This window comes from Alligator mississippiensis, chromosome 2, assembly GCF_030867095.1.
Source record: "Alligator mississippiensis isolate rAllMis1 chromosome 2, rAllMis1, whole genome shotgun sequence".
NCBI lineage: Eukaryota > Metazoa > Chordata > Crocodylia > Alligatoridae > Alligator > Alligator mississippiensis.
The window spans coordinates 72,069,339-72,087,461 of NC_081825.1; the positions used below are offsets into that span (position 1 = coordinate 72,069,339).

The 18,123-nt window shown below is 42.0% G+C and overlaps 1 protein-coding gene across 2 annotated transcripts in view; it reads right to left on the reverse strand.

Moving 5' to 3' along the window:
* The window catches only part of WWC2 (WW and C2 domain containing 2), a 163,692-nt gene that overhangs the window by 98,071 nt on the left and 47,498 nt on the right, over positions 1-18,123 (reverse strand). For both annotated transcript variants that reach the window (XM_006269616.4, XM_019481352.2), the window contains exon 2: positions 5,344-5,453. In XM_006269616.4, coding sequence (XP_006269678.1) covers positions 5,344-5,453 — 110 coding nt within the window. The remainder of the gene's footprint in view (positions 1-5,343; positions 5,454-18,123) is intronic.

Here is an 18,123-nt window from a genome sequence, read left to right on the forward strand (position 1 = left end):
ATAAACAAAAAACAGGAATCAAAATAATTTGTGGTTTAATTTAAGAGCTTTTTATATTATTTTATTTAAGTCAAGGCATAGTGTTTAAGGTCTATATCACACTACTTAATTAGGTGATTTAAAAATATTCCAATGGCATGCTTCTTCATACAATAATACTGATGTTATTCACCATTGTTCCTCATACACTTCTGATTATTAAAATTTAACCTCTGCACTAAGTAATTATGATACTAAATAAATAAAACCTTACACTGACTTCATTTACACTTTAGTTTAAATTTCAGGCTTTTGTTTTACATCTCACTTGATCAAAGTGCCCTGCATTATCATTTTGGTACGTAAAGCTGGATTGATACTGTGCTCCCAAATTACCATGGGCTTTTGAAACAATTTTTTCACCAATCTGTATAACAAATACAAGTACTGTTCAAGGAACAATCGGTTGAGAAATTAGGTGTTCAGGTACTACAGTGATCAGGGCCACTTGAGTACCTAGACAGAACAGAAACCTGGAGCTATCATTACAAATGGGCAGAACCTCAAACATTCTTCTTTCCTATCCTCCAAATATTGATTTTATTTAATTCAAAAAGTGTGCAGTGCGTCATCTCTGGCAGAATATACAATACAACATTTATATGCGCTTAATACAACATTCCATCAACCCAAGCCTACCAGGGCATAAGCTCTCTTTCTAATACATATATACACAAACAAAATATATTTTCCCCAGCCCCAAGTCTACCGTTTCAATGACCATTTCAATTAAACAAAACACCCTTGACCAAATTCACAGACAACAATTTTTCAGCATGTCAGACCATCCATTGGATTCAATTACTATTTGTCAGTGTCAAGCAGAAACTACTACTTAGTAAGTGGATAAATGGAGGCAGGACAGACAACAGTCTTAACCAGGGATGTCCAGCTTGTGGCCCACAGGCTCCATGTGCCCCATGAGGGTTTAAACTGCAGCCCTCAGACTCCTACCCAGTGAGTGCATCTACACATTTGCTTTACTGAGGAGTAGACTAATTACCTCCACAGTAAATCATCACAGCCTACACATGCGTGGGCATTAAGGCGCAGTTGGTTAATTAACTCCGCCATAAGATAGGAATATGGAAGACAGTACTATTTTACGGCAGAGTACTTAACATGCAATCAAACAAACGTGTAGACTGATGGGGCGGGCTGGGGCACAAGGGTGCCAAAGTGCAGGGGATACCTGCTAGCTAGCCCCACACTGTAGTACCCTCATGCCCCAGCCAACCCTGACACCACCACCTGGAGCCTAGGGCTGCCCCCCCGGGCCCTGTGCCAGCCTAGGGCTGCTGCACCCCAGCTCAGTGTGCTGCACCCATGTAAATCCTGCATCCAGGAGAAGCTGACTCTGATGCAAACTGTGCTGGAGTTTATTACACTGCATTAGCTGTATGTGTAGATGCACCCAGTTGCTGCCACCCCTTCTGCTCTGGCTGCAATAGTAGTGGGGACTCCAAAATACCCCCTCCCTCTGACTTCTGCTTCCTACTCCTGCTCTAGGAAGGAGGGTGTTGCAGCACAGTGCAGCCTGCAGTGCCAGGGGAGCCTCCAGCCGAGGGTGTGTGAACGGCACAGTGTAGCAGGGGAGCTCATGACATGGTGAGCCAGGGCATGCAGTGCAGCAGAGAGCCATGGGGTGCAGCAGCAGGGAGGGCAAAAGGTGCAGTGATGGGAACACCTGGGCATGCAGTACAGCAGGAGAGTCCTGGAAGCACAGTGCTGCAGTTGAGCACAGGGAGTAGCAGTGGTAGGGATGTGCAGCCCCCGGGACCCATGTCCCCTGCTGTTGTGGTTCCTGCCAGTGTGGCCTGAGCAGTTTATGGCCCCTGGCCTCTTAGAAGTTGGAGAGCTCTACTTTAAACCAACAGTTCCCAAACTTTTTGGAGTAATAAGATACCTGTCAACAGTCAAAACATCCTGCAGACCTCAGCACAGCCTTATCGGCTTTAATTGAAAAAGAAAAAACCTGAGAGGTAAGACAGTATGATCCATTTACCATGGGTTCAAGGGCCACAACTTGGGAATCATTCACCTATTTATCCATCCTTGCAGAATTTAAATTACGGTAACAGAAAGCTTAGTGGGATTTTCAAAAGTTGCTTAATACCAATTCAACGCTGCTTCCCTGAAATCAGTTGTGGAGTGGGAGGATTACAACCGACTTAACTGGAAATAGAGTTAGGCCCAGACAAGCTCTTATAACAATCCCACACAAAGTTTTCATTTGCAGTTCTGAACGAAACCTTTGTACCATGAGCCAATACAGTACTATCTTCTGGGTTATCAGACCGACCACTCTTTAAGTTGTTCCTAATGTTGTTACTGCTTAAAACTTAGGACTGGTAAGAGCACTGTGGGGAACTGTGGAACTGGCAAGAATAATATCAATATAATTTGGTTTGGGACACCTGCTAACAGGAACAGATGGTATGAATGAGGCAAGGAAAAGAAAAAAGAGTGAATGGGGAGTGGAGTAATGGATACTTCCCCTCTTCCCCACAGTCAATACAGCATGAGGCTGTGGGATGGAAGAGGAGTCAAAGGGATGAATTATCCCTTCTCTCTCTCTCATTTATCAGACATACTTTCTTGTCAGAAGCAGATACTGATAATGGAACAACTCCACAAAACCTGTGGGATCAGTGACTTCCACTTTCCCTGTGGGTGGGAATGGATATCTTATCAAGGTATTGCCCCACATTATTGCACTGATGAGTTCCAGTTCCACAATCTGTATCACACCTAATAGTCAGAGACCAAAGGTTCTTATTCTCCCTTCACATCCATAAAATGTATATTTTAATATGTCCCTCCTTATAATCAAAATTGCGGACAGAACCCAAAGACCACGACTGCTGAAGGAATAAGGAAAAAGTTCAGCTGCTTTTCCAAAAATACAGATCTAAGAATTCCTTTCCAGACAGTACAACATTACCCTATCTGCACTGCTGTGATATGAATAAAGTAGCAAGCAGGAGCAAAAATTGCTGTTTTTTAAAAAAAGTAGTGATAATCTTTGCAATGAACTACCTTTGTTCTTCTCTATTTCCACAGCATCTGAAGCAACACATGCATTCCAGTCAGGTGAATTAAAGCAACAATCTCAACATTTGGCATGTTAGACAAATGACCTGCCTTTGACCCTCATCACAGGCAGTTTACTTCCCAGTGACTCAAACAAAGTGTGCTCCCTTCAAAACACCACCTTATACAACTCAACACAGCTACTGTTCTCCAAAATAAGAAGATAAGTTTCACTGAAATTGCTACAAGGCAACCCGGATTAATATAACAAGAGCCATACATGTCAGATGTCTCACTCCCAAACAATGGCAGAGAAAAAACAGTTTAACTAAACAAAAGCCCAACAAATTATCTGCATTCCATTACCATCCATCAAAATCATTTACAAAAAAAGAATTGAAGCTAGCTAAAAACACATTTATTTTGTTGTAGTCACAAAATTATACGTGCATACAGCTGAGGCACAAAAAATTCTATAACGTGTATATAATTGACGGAAACATTCACTATACAAACCACCAAAGAAGTACTAACAGTGAGAATTTTAAAGCAAAGCTGGGCAAAAATGAAATTCCTACATGTATAACATAGTGCTAGTGACCAATAACAACAGCTCCTGTCTATGCATGGAAATAGACTATGGAGATAAACTTTAAAACAACAACATTTAAGAGCTTTCAGGTTTTTTGAAAATCAGGCACCCAAAAAACTAAAGAACTCAAAATCACTAATAATTTTTCAAATCTAAGTTTATGACACTATTTCTGATCAAACAGATTTGTAGTAGTAAGCATTCACTCTAAAAATATGTCTAGCAGGAATTCAGTGGCAATGTTCTTGAAAAAACATTGTTAAACAATTCCACAGTCTGATTTTTTTTTTTTTATTTTAGTGACACAAAATCAAGGTAGAAACAAATAAATGAGAAAAAAAATTGCCCCCACAAACCTCAATTTAGTTTTAGAAGGAAGCTGCCTCTTTACCTTTTAGGTTCAGTCAAATATTTCCCTACTCTAATAGCAATTTAGAAAAATTTAAACCATAATAATAACATATTAGAAATCACTGCTCTCCTTTACTCAGCTACACATAAACCTATTCATATGACACAACACATACATATTGGGTCTTAAAAAATGCAGATGGAGGCATCATTCAGTATTTAACAACTAGAATTGGAAAAGCACATTAGATAGAAATGATTTTTTTGTTGTACCCATGTTTGGTCTAATAACATAGGCAGGCAAGATTCTTTGAGTAGATGTGGTATCTTTTATTAGACCAACTGAATAGTTGGAAAACATTTTCTTGGCAAGCTTTCGGGCGCAGTCACCCTTCTTTAGGCATGAAGACTCCCCAAGCCTAAAGGATGGCTGCGCCCAAAAAGCTTGCCAAGAAAATTTTTTCCAACTATTCAGTTGGTCTAATAAAAGATACCACATCTACTCAAAGAATCTTGCCTGCCTTAGACAGAAATGTTCATTTTGGGGAAAATTCATAAACCTGAAACTTTTCAGTTATTAAGGTTTTCAAAACGTTGCATGTGATTTAGAGAGAAAACCCCATGCAACTTTGAAAACATAAGGGTGGGTGCAACTGTCCTATTCCACCAACTCTGTCTTCTTGTGAGCCCTTTGAAGCCACGGTGACTATATTAGGGATTAAATTATTCCAATGTTTTCATCTTTCCCTACTTACTGCAGACTATGCCATTATCAGCCACCCAGAATCTATCCTAAAAGTGTGCTATGCTTAAAACTGCAGTATATTTGCTAGCCTTCATTTAGAAATTGTATGACATGAACACTCATTCAATGCCACCTATCCTCCTTTGGTTCCCCAAATACCATTAGTTTGAAGCTGACGTTCTTTATTTGCTTTTGATTGCCTACTGTTAGCATGAATTACTGGATGTTTTAGACTCAAAATGCCCTGCAGTCTGCCTCTGGTTAGCAATTATCTGAGTTCCAAAGCACACACTTAAGGATGCGAGCCTTCTCTATTTACAGTGCATTTCCAAATGGCGAACTTCCTCCACAGCAAATCTTACAAGACTGTGTGTTATCTAAATAGTTCTGAGTCAGTTTTACCCTTACACACACAGAAAAATGGTGAAACATTTTGGGTTTTTTGAGAAAGATACTAGACAGGAATTGTTATGAGGACAGGAAAACATTTTCTCCCCTGACTCCTGATGTAAGATTTGTCAAGCAAGTCTCATCTAGCTAAGCCGTCTTATACAATCAATACAATAAATTGGAAAACACTTACGGTTGATGTGATCGATGTAGTAGACACCGATCTGAGGATCGTATGCAGCCTCCCATCCCAACGGCAGTTCATCCCCCACACAATCCGCAAATGACAAGGGCTTTGTTAACCTAAAAATAAATTAATGCATTTAAGCACAATAGTATTTTTTCCTGGTTATCTCAGCAACTGCACTTGTTCATTTCATAACCCTTTCCATATCTAGAAGCTGCCATTGGTTAGCAGACGTAAAGGAGGAGGACAGAGGAAATCCAAAAATAACATCACATTTTAAAGACTTTCCAAGAATGCCCTTCTAAATGTATTACCTGAAAATCTTGGATAAATTACCCCCCAAAATTCCTTTCTTTAGCATCTAGGAAATTCAATACAGCATCTTCCACCATAGACTCCCCAGTAGCCAGCAGTAAAAAAAAACAACCTTCCTCTTTGCCTGGAAGGTGGAAGGACCTAAGCCTTTCAAACCTTGATCTCCTGTTTACCAGTATTCTGCTGTACTCATAAGGTCATCCTCCTTGGGTGATCATGCACAGAAAGCTAAGAGAATTAAAAGTACCTAAACAAGGCAAAGTGTGCCATACACATAATTATAATTCTGTTGAGCATTTATCCTTGAAAAAACAAGTAGAAGCAAGAAGCAGGATTACTACATTTTTGGAAGAAATGTCTAAGTATAAAGAGAAAGAGTAGGTGTGCATGTACACAAGTGTGGAATTTGCTACTTTTGAGGAAAGAAACTCTCTACATTGGTTAATAACTACTTTTACACAAAACCCACATTTCTGATGATAAGTGTGATATGGGAATAGGACAGAGTTTAAAACAGACAGTCTCTTCCACAATTAAGGCTGGGAAAAAAACCCTTTCCATTATTATAGTTTTGGTTCAGTGAAAATGAAATGGGTTTTATATTTTCCTGCTAAAAGACCAGAGTCTGAATGCTTTATAGGTCATTGATATATTCTTAAAAGAGATAAGGAGGGGAGAAAGGATTTTGGATTTTATTGTCCTTATAACATTAACAGTTTAATATATTACACATTGCTAAGACTGGAGGCTAGGTCAAAGTGAGCTTGCTAAGAAATAATCACAGTATACACTAGCAGCACTTAACTGCATGGACCATGCTCATTTCACCTTCAGTTTAATTTTATTCTGAAGCCTGCGGTGAGAGGTCTCCTGTTATTGTTATTTCACTATTATAAATGTAATGTGACACACAAACCCTTACAGCAGGGTTGTCCACCTGGTGGCCCACAGGCTGAAGGGATACGTTGCAGCCCCTGGGCTCCTGCCTAACTGCAGCTCCTCTCTATTACTCCCACTACAACTACAGCCAGTCTTCAGGCTCCCTCCCCCAGCTTTTGCTGCCTGCTCTCACCCCAGGGGGCAGGGCAGGGCAGCATAGCACTACCAGGAAAGCTGAGGTTGTGTCTGGGGCAACACAGTGCAGCAGTGAGGGGGCAGTACCCATGCAGTGCAGCAGATTAGGAGGCTCCCATGTGGGGCTGGGTGGGGGCGGCTGCACACTGTGGCTTACCCTAGTGTGACCTGTGGACATGTAAGCCCTATAGCCCTTAGAAGCTGGGCAGCCCTGCCTTACCACAAAAGAAAAAAAAAAAGAAAATGACCCTAATTCCTTCCCTCCCTCTTCTTTTTTAATTTGTTGCAATTATTTTGAGATTTGTTATGTGATAAGGTGTGCCAAGGGGGAGAGTTTGGTGCAGGATTACAAGGCTGTAAGAATACATTTATACTTTCTTTCTTTAGCCAAAAGAACATTTATGTTTGTTTAAAGTCAATGCTAGTTCCATTTTAAGAATACACATTTTTAATGCAGCTGGTCTTCCAGGGAACCAGAGCACTAGTTTGGTTTGGAAACTGATGGTCCAAAAAACAGAACTGTTATTAGTATTATAAGGTGTGACCTATCAGATGCTTAAGCAAATAACCAACTTCCTTTGAACACAAATGGTTACTTACATTCTGAGGTTTTGCAAAATGGGGCCCAAGGCAAGTAACTGACAGAAAAGCAGTTCAGGCATCATTCAATGACTAATTTTTAGACATCGGTACAACCATCAGTGGTGACATTTTAATCTAATGGAGTATTTGGCTATTTGGCTATATTTTTTATGCATCTGATGCTAGGCCATGGAACAGAATAGTGATGATTTTGATTTTAGATGCCAATGTTTAGACAAGTGAAAGCTTTTATAGTTTTGAGTGCATGGACTGTCACCCCTCCTATTCAATTACGGCAGGTCACTGAACACATCCCACCTCCTCCTATTACTTCAGACACAAAGTTCAAGATGCATTCATATCAAGAAAACTAAAACTTAATACAAAAAGTCACTAAATACAAAAACCTCTACACTTCATGGTAAACCTACTAGATTACAACCCATTTACAGAAGCTGACATAAAGAAAAATAAAACTGAAAAACAGAGAATAAATATTCTGGCTAAGGTCCTCAGTGACTTATCTTTCATTTGTATATGTAATACAAACACTTTTGGGAAATAATCAACTTTGGATCAGCCAAAAACGCTGCTACCTATAAATAAATGTCACCTACAGATTCATGTGGAAATGTCATTCTGTTTAAGAACTGCTACATTTAACTTGAAATATAATTGGTGCCTAACTTCATAAGAAAAATCAATCCCCCTCAACATTACAAATCAATTAAAATCTTGTTAACATTTTAGCTGCCTTCACTGTTTCCCTAGAAGCCTAAGGGCTTGTCTACACAAGGAATTTACTTTGCACTAAACCTATACAGTAGTGTGCTCAAAGCATTTGTGTCTACATGACGTAATTAATTAGTCCAGAGCTACTGACAATACTGTTTTTGAAAGAAAAGAAATTTAGCTTTACAGTAAGTCACTGAGCAGTGATCTGTGCTGCATGGTACTGCATTTATCTGGATAGTGCACACCCCTGAACAAGACACACACCTTGGTTTGGGTAGGTAGAATGAAGAAAAAAAGATTTTTCCAGGGTCAAAAAAGCTTTTTCAGCCAAGCCAGTGCTGAATCCTCTAGCTGTATAGAGCAGGGATGGAGTCCCATCTACAGCATCACTTGCTCCTCATTTCCACAGCTCACCCAACACAGCTACTGCCAATTTGGCAATGGTTGAGAGATGTTTAACCCTCTAGCCATATTGATCCTGTAGCAGGAGAGGGCAAAGTGATGTTAACAGAGGGACTCTGCCTCTGCTTCATGGGACCAGAGGATTCAGCCCTCGGTGAGCTGGTGCCAAGCGTTGCCTCCTGTATTTTCCTGCCTCCTTTCAAGCCTGGAATTCAGTTTCCTCATTTAAGCACCCTGATTTTGGTTGGCTATTTTTTGGAGGGAAACACGTGTGGGGGTATGTAAAGAAATGTGGTATTTACTGGTTCTCCAGGTGTCTTCCTACTTTGCTTTCCAACCTGGCCAGCTAAGCAGCCTTTATCTACACACCCTTTATCTACAATGACTCATAGTGAAACAAGACAGCTGTCCATTTATGTGTCTATTAAACAGCATCTCATTGCAAAGTAAATGAATGTAGGCAAACCCTATTTAATATTAGAATACACACTTTTTTAATCTATCTTCAAAATCCTTCATTTTTAGTCTGAACAATAATTAAATATATACTCCAAAAATTAACCTTAACTCTACCATTACGATATTAAGTACAGAATTACGAGATTGTATTCTGAAGTAAAAGTGCTGAAATACAAATATTACAGAGAACTAATTCATGGTACAAACACATAAATATTGTCCAGTAAATATTAAATTAAACATTGCAGTAGTACTTATTTCTGGGAGTCCCAGAAATCCCAGCTAGTGTCCTGGCTCTTCCATTGCATTAACTCTTCATTTCCCTGGCCCTTTTTTCTGAATGTCCATTTTTAATCAAAAATTCTCCTCTCCCCACTGGAGGTCACTCTCCTGCTGCTTGACTGGTCAGTTAGACATTCTACCCTCCTATGATCATTTCTCATAAGTCCTCTGGTCACAGATAAAAATAGGAGTGGACAACATCCCACAACACATGCAGATGCAGTAACTGAGATGGTGAGAAAAATAACAAGACCACAGTAAAAATGGTGCAGATGGCCTGGTCCCTCACAAAAATCTGAAAAGTTCAAGGGGCAGTGGAAAGCAGCAGGAACGTAAGAAGTTCTGTAGGGTACAAAGAACAGACAGACCCAGACCCAGACTTGAAGGAGGCTTGCCACAACCCTAATCAGTGAGGGAAGTAGGACCACAAGATTGTGCACTTTACTGTCCAACAGAAGGGGACTTCACAGCCCCCAAATCCATACTGTATGTTTAGAACTGTCCCTGGAAAAATATGTTAAATATTACCAGCTTTGTGCATCTCACCACCAATACAAGTCGGTGGAGGCAGTCCCTCGAAGTCGAGGATGATGTCCTCAGGTAACTGAGGAACTCGATCCTGGATGCACACATTCTTCGGCAATGGGGGCACATTGTTGCGCAGGGGAGTGGGATTCACAGCCCCAGGTTGGTCACTCTTTCTTATTTCGACTGCAGGAATGGTGATCCTGCTGGGTGCAGTTTCCCAGCCAAGAGAGATGCAACAACCTATTTTTGGGGCACCTTTTCTAGCCTCCTCCCCATTGGGGTGAGCATAGAGTATCCTAAAAAGGACTGCTCAGTCGCGGATGCAGTTGCCAAAGGACACCCCTGTCCAAACACAGGTGCCTGATGACCATCACGCATCCACCGTCTGTGTGCAGATTCTTGGCTGGGGACCTCCAGGTATCACAGCCCTGCCCCTGTCAGCAATCCTCCATCGCCACAGGGTTTTTGCACCTGATAGAAGCTTATGCGTGGCATGTTTAGCATGGGGACTCCAGTGTGCAGTTGGGTCCGCACAGTCTTGGCGGTTGATAGCCGGGTTCAGTGGCATGGCGAACCACAACAACAACTGGGGCCACTTCTTCACTGCAGCCTTCTTCCACCATCGCAGATGTTGGGGCCGCAGCCTTCCTCTGCCTGCTCTGCCGTTGAAGACTTCTTGGATTGTTCTTTGTCTGGAACCTCCCCCTCGACCTTACTGCCATGGGTGGCCCTACCAGGAGTGTGGGCTCCAGACAGCATCGCTCTCGAGGTCATTGGAACATGCAAGCCTCTCCACCATGGCAAGATGACGATCCTCAGAGAGGACCGATACAAAGACAACATTACAGTCAAACAGATGGCTGAAACAGGAAGAGATGCTGACACCTAAATGTTACAGAAGCAGTACTAGACCTAAACACAAGGATCTCTCAGGCTTGAAAAACTTCCACTGATCTATTATCTGTAAAACACCATACATGGTAGATTATATATAATATGGAAGTGCATTACCCATGGAACAAACATGTGCCATACTTAAAGAGAAAGATGACTTAAAAATCCTTATTTAAGAGTTCTGTGCTTTATGTAATAGACAAATGAAATATAACTTGAAAAGTAATATTCATTGATAACATATACTTAGAATATTTGAGGTGATATTGCCTCAACTTCAATGCCACATTTTTTGTTTAGGTCCCCTCCATCAGCTCCCCAAATCACTTCATATTACTACACTTTATTGCAGTATACAGGCTGACCTACACTCCCAGTACTTAAAGAACAATGTTAGACCATGTCCTAAGGCACAGATGTTCAACTTCCAGCCCCCAGGCCAGATCTGCATCACAAAAATTTCGCAATGGGGGCACAGTGGTAATATTATCTGAAGCTCCCCTACTGCCAAATTTCTGGACTCAATGGGAGCCCGATGTGCTAGAATCATGCCAGTGCACAGGGTCAACTTGGCAAACAGCCAGATCCAGCACGCGAGGTTAAACCAGCATACAGCTGTAACCAGCGTGTGGGATTAGGCCATGTGAAGCCAGGCCAGCATGCCAGATTGCATCCACAGGCCAACCATGCATGCAAGATCCAGTCCATGAGGCCAAAAGGGCCAGAATGTTGAGCACCACTGTCCTAAGGGAATACCAGAAGACACCCAATTTCATTATACTCATGAGCAAGCTAGGGAATGTTTTAGAACTGCAATATGCAAACAAACAAAATAACTAAGTCATTACCAATCACTTGATAAATGGAAAACTAGAAGGCAGTTAAGATTTACACACTGAAGAGTAATGCTACCATTCCAACTCTATATATTAATTTTTAGGTACTAGACCAATACGGAAGTATTAAGTACGTCATACAATTTCCAAAGAACAAAAATTGTCGCCTGTCGAATTCTATAGTGAGACACAAAAGAACTCAGAAGTACTAACAGCACTTGCTAACTTATCTCAGACATAACCATGCAAAGGATTAGGGCCCACAGACAAATTTGGAATTCCAATTTTCTTTCATTTTAGTTCAGTGCCAACAAAAATCATCTCTTCTATAGTTTTAAGTCTACTGGAAAGGTAAAATTGGAATAGCTCCCAACCACTTGTAAAAACTGATGTATAAATATCATTAATAATCTCTATTGTGCTCTACCCTTCTGACCACAGGAATAAGGGTGTGCATTAAAAGCTAACAAAAAGGCTAGTTATAAAATGGAAAGGTAACAGCACAGATTGACGATGTGACAAAACTACACGATTCTATTTGGTTTGCCCTAAACTCTATAAGGACCTATTGATGTGTTGTCTTCCCTGGAAAATCTCTTGGATAACCATGGTAAAGGAGGAAAAGTTTGTGTCTCAGGCCTGAGGCCCAAAAATATGTGTAGTCATTTTCTCATGCTAGAGAAGTAGACACTGTTTCTTGATTAGGAAACAAATACCCTGAGGTATTTCATACTTCCTAGGCTAGCTTGTGGTTATTGATGTACGCTTTCCATAAAATATGCATTTATAAAGGATAACTTAGAACAGGGATTTTCTAGTTTTTCAGGCAGCCAGTTGAGAACTGTGGAGTCCCCCAGCGGCGGGTCAATAAGTGGGAGGGCGTCCTCCTCTAACGGCCAGTTACTGAGCGGGGGGGGGGGGGGGGGAGGTTCCCTGCGCAGTGTGTGGCAGTGAAACCAGAAGTGGTGGCAGCAAAACTGGAAGTGCCAGCGGCTTCTCCACATCACTGCCGCGTACCCCCTGGGGCCTTTCAAAGTATCCCCAGGGGTACGTGTACCCCTGGTTGATTTAATAGAGTTCATAGACATTTGGGCTGGAAGGGACCTTGTAAGATCATTGGGTCCAGCCCCCTGCCCAAGGGGCAGGAAGTCAGCTAGTGTTAAAGGATCCCAGCAAGATAAATGTCCAAATGTTTTTTGAAAGCGTCCAGAGTAGGTGCTTGCACCACCTCTGGGGGGAGTCCATTCCAGGCCTTGGGGCTTGAACAGTAAATAAGTTTTTCCTTATGTCCAGCATAAAATGGTCTTGCAGGAGTTTGTGACCATTGGACCTTGTCATCCCCTGGGATGCTCTGGTGAACAGGTGTTCCCCCAGATCCTGATGTACACCCCTTAGATTCATAGATGCTAGGGTTGAAAGGGACCTCAATGGATCATGTCTGATCCCTGCTCGTGGCAGAAAAAAGTGGTGGGGTCATGTGACCCCAGCCAGGGGCTTGTCCAATCTCTTCTTGAAGACCCCCAAGGTAGGGCAGAGCACCACCTCCCTTGAAAGCCCATTCCAGATTCTGGCAACCCTAACTGTGAAGAAGTTCTTTCTCATGTTCAACCTAAATCTACTCTCTATCAGCTTGTGGCCGTTGTTCCTGGTTATTCCAGGGGTGCTCTGGTACACAGAGCATCTCCTATACCCTGCTGCCCCCCCCTCGCCTCCCCTGGTTAATTTGTATACTGCCATTAGATTCCCCCTCAGCCTTCTCTTGTGGAGGCTGAAAAGGTCCAGGTTCCTCAGCCTTTCCTCATAGAGCCTTCCCTGCAAGCCTCTGACCATACAAGTAGGCCTCCTCTGGACCCTCTCAAGGTTGTCCACATCTCTCTTGAATTGTGGCACCCAGAATTGGACGCAGTACTGCATAGAGGGGAAGCATCACCTCCCTGTACCTGTTTGTGATGTACCTACTAATGCATGACAAAGTGTGGTTAGCACTGCTAATTACTTCATCACATTGGCAACTCATATTCATCTTGGAGTCAACAATGACTCCGAGATCTCTTTCCGCTGCAGTGCTGCTGAGAGGGCCACCTCCCAACCCATAGGTGTGCTAGTGATTCTCTCTCCCTAGGTGCAGCACCTTGCACTTGTCCTTGTTGAACTGCATCCTATTGTTCTCTGCCCACTTCTCTAATCTGTCCAGGTCCACCTGGATTCAGCTTCTTCCCATCAGCATGTTTACTTAGCCCCATAGTTTAGTGTCATTTGAGACAGAGTGCTTTCCACACCCTCACCCAGGTCGCTGATGAAGATATTGAACAGCACTGGCCCAAGAACTGAGCCTTGGGGGACCCCACTTCCCACATCTTTCCAGGTCAATACTGACCCATCCATCACCACTCTCTAAGTATGACCCTTAAGCCAATTTGCCACCCACATGACTGTATAATCATCTATGGCACAGCCATTCAATTTGTTTATGAGACTAGGATGGGATACCGTGTCAAAGGTCTTCTTAAAGTCCAAGTAGATGACATCTACCTGAACTCCTGCGTCTAAGCATTTAGTGACCTGATCATAGAAAGAAACAAGGTTAGTCAGGTAGGATCTACCTGCTATGAACCCGTGCTGGTTGCCCTTCAGCTTTATATTACCCTGTTGGACTCCTACAAATGTGATCCTTGATAATTTTTTCAAGGGTTTGCCCAAGGATAGAGGTGAGACTAACTGGTCTATAGTTACCCGGATCCTCCTTCCTCCCCTTCTTGAATATTGAGACCACATGGCCCTTTTCCAGTCCTCTGGGACCTCACCTGAGCACCACGAGTGCTCAAACAGTCGTGCCAGTGGCTCTGCTATGACAGTGGATAATTATTTCAGGACCCTTGGATGGAGCTCAGCCAGTCCCGCTGACTTAAAGACCCAGCCCCTTCAAGTGTCTCTTTACTAGGTTGGCGCTGACAGTTGGTGGGCTGGTGTTCCTCCTGCTTCTGTCAGTAATACATTTGGGAAATTTGTCTAGATCTGTGTTCAAGAATACAGAGGCAAAAAACTCATTGAAGAGCTCTGCTTTGTCCCTCCTATCTGTCACCAACTGCCTAGCCTATCTTGTAGGGGTCCTATGCTGCCTTTATGTACTTACAGGCTGCCACCAAATCACCCCTGAGCCTGAGCTTCTCCAAACTGAAGAGTCCCACAGCTCATAGCCTCTCTTCACAAGGCCTGTCCTCTTGCCCTCTGATCATGTGTGTGGCTCTCCTCTGGACTCTTTCAAGCTTCTCCACGTCCTTCCTAAATTGTGGAGCCCAGAATTGGATGCAATACTCCAGCTGCGGCCTCACCGAAGCCGAGTACAGCGGAAGGATGACATCCTTGGTCTTGCTCATGATGCATCAGTAGATGCAAGCCACAGTTTTGTTCACTTTGCCAGCTGAGGTATCACATTGGTGACTCTCATTCATCTTGTGGTCAATCATGACCCTCAAGTCTCTTTCAGTCATGGTGCTAGCAAGTGTAGCACTGCCGAGCCTGTAAGTGTGATGTGGGTTTTTATTCCCAAGGTGGAGCACCTTGAATTTCTCCATATTGAATGCCATCAAGTTTTGATCTGCCCACCTTGCAAGCCTATCAAGGTCGGTCTGGATCACCAGCCTATCCTCAAGTGTGGACACTCTTTCCCAAAGTTTGGTGTCGTCAGTGAACTTGGCAGTCTACTTTTGACACCAGTGTCCAGATCATTTATGAAGACATTAAAGAATACAGGTCCAAGGACAGAGCCTTGGGGGATGCCAGTAGTCACCAAGTGCCATGTTGATTCGATTCTGTTGACTACCATTCTCTGGGTCTGACCTCAGAGCCAGTTCCCCAGCCATTGGACTGTGGAGTAGTCAAGGCCACAAGAGCTCAGTTTTTCCATGAGGACGTCATCGGACACCAGGTCAAAGGCTTTTTTTAAATCCAAATATATGACATCAACCTCTTTCCTCTTGTCCCCTGGTCATAGAAGGAAATGAGATTGGTCAAGCAAGACCTACCCACAACAAACCCATGCTGGTTATCCCTCAGAACGTGGCCTTCTATTAGCCTGTCAAGAATTGTTTCTTTGATATATTTTTCCAAAATCTTCCAAGGGATTGAGGTCAAACTGAGTGGCCTGTAGTTTCTTGGGTCTTCTTTCCTCCCTTTCTTGAAGATGGGCACCACACTGGCCCTCTTCCAATCTTCTGGTACTGCACCCAAGCACCACAAGTTCTCGAATATCCTTGCTAGTGGCTATGCAATGATGTCTGCCAGTTCTTTTAGCACTCTCGGGTGCAACCTGTCCAGACCAGCTGATTTATGGGGGTTCAGCCTCTCAAGATGTTCCTGAAACCCCCTGACTTAGAATAACAATATATGAAAGTTTAATTCACTCTTCTGATATGATCTTTAAGCATACCTTAGAGTTGGTTTCTGTCTACCACAGAGAGGTAGTTAGCTGTGTTAGTCTGGAATCAGGCAGAAGGCAGGGTAGATTTGCACCCTGTAGACTAACTTAAACAGAGATGTATACTATAAGCTTTCATAAGCAGCAGGCTTACTTCATCATACATTATATATCTTATGAAGAGTAAGCCTACACTGTTCACAAAACCTTATGCCATGCATCTCCAATTTAATTATTCAATAAAGTGCAAACCTACCCTGCCTTCTACCTCTCTCTCTATACCAACCCCACAGGTTGGGATCATTCACATTGCAACAGGGTTTTCCTAGTGAATAGTCCTGGACTCGCATTCTCTCTGTTCTAAATCTAGCACCAACCAATAAAGCCGACCTTCAGAGCACATTTCAAGGCTTATTTTAACCCAGATTCTCCAAGTTGCTACTTAGGGAGGACTCAAGCTTTTTTGTTTCGGTAGTAAAGTTTTTGGCAACAAGCCTGTTTGAAGGATCTAATGTTTTTACTAGAAATGTACCTAGAGGTCTACAATAGCATAATTTAAAAAACAGAACCCCATAAATGCGCACAATAGTAGAACCATGAGTATAACTAAGTGTTAGTTTGGTCTATATAGGCATAGTTGATTATGAACAAGTTCACTTTAATCTCTCAAAACTACTTCCAAGGACAGCCATTTACCTTGCCATTTACCTTGTACTAGATGGCTTGTGCTAAAAGCTTGTAATCATGAATTCAGTTGTATTCAGAACTATTCTCTCCATCATTATGGAAACTGCCACATCCACCATTAAGACCTCACTTCTGCAAACCTCAATTATTCCTCAGAAGGGTTATCCTAAATGAACTCATGTCCTCTGACACATATTAAATACCTTTAAAGATTGAAACCTATCTGATATACTACACAAATTTTCATATACACTGATTCTGATAATGAAGTTTCACTGTATAATCTTCAGCTTTGCGCAAAGTATTACATCCTGTGCATTTTGTTCTACAATGGGGCACTTGTTATGAACCTTTTCCATAGATTCTCAAGTGTTCAGAGAAACACACCTCTTTCTCTACTCCACACTCTAGCAATTAGCAAGGCAAAGCATGCATATGTTATCACTTAGACTCCCAAGAATGAACATTTATTAGAACATAACTGAAGCAATCTAGTGACAGAATAGGGTCAGTGGACCACCTACCTGGAATCTGACTCACTTGACTATGCACTTCCTCATAGTGGTGAATAATGAGGACTGAGAAGAAATGTTTCTATGACCAACAAAAGACTTTACACTGACACAATACAATGGTAATACATTTTTGTTTTACCTCCTGGTGTTTCCCCATAACAATTTGAAAAAAAAACTTTAATTAGGGCAAATACAGTAGACAGAATGTACAATCAGCTTCAACCATTTCCTCATCTTGTTTTGCACAAGGGAAATCTAACATGTTAAATCCTTCCTTTGTTCCTAATTATTATTGCAGTTAGGAGGTCAGAGAACGGCATGCCTAATAGTCCATGCAGGTCAGAGAACACCATGTCTAATAGTCCAAGTAGGATAAAGTTTATTTTTGCACTGGTCTCTCCCCTATTAATTGTAAAGAGCAAAATCAGTAAAAAACATGGCATAAACAGATAATGATCCTTGATGTCCGGCTGCAGAGTTTTCTGTTCTTTGTTTAAAGGACCCATGCTCTCTGAGCTCAAGTTTATAACATAAAATTAAAAGAATAGGAAATACTTAGTAAAAGTGCATGCATTAAATATGAAGTGTGGTATTTCCTCCATTTTTTGGCATCAGATTATGCTTCACTGTGTAGCAAGCCACTTCATGAAGAGTTACAAGATACAAGATGCAAAATACTAAAGGGAAAAAAATCCCTCAGTATTTATGAACTCAGTACCTGCCAGAAGAACAAGGCTAATGTGAAGTAAAGCCTTCAATTATCACACCAGGTGAAAGAAAAATATTAAAAGGTGGAAAAGGGAAGAAGTTCTATACTCTTCATTAAATCCATCGACTGCTTGAATCTTATCAATTTCCCAAAAGTTACAGGCAAAAGTAAACTTGGAAGCACTGCAGCCACTTTCTCCATCTCCATCTCAGATTCCCTCTCAAATATGGATTCAAATGGTTTTATTTGTGCTGTTGGCCACAACATCCTGTAACAGAAGGTGAGACCTGCAACAGAAAACTAGGAAGAGACAGAACTTTATTCCTATGATATAGGCTAGACCCTGACAAA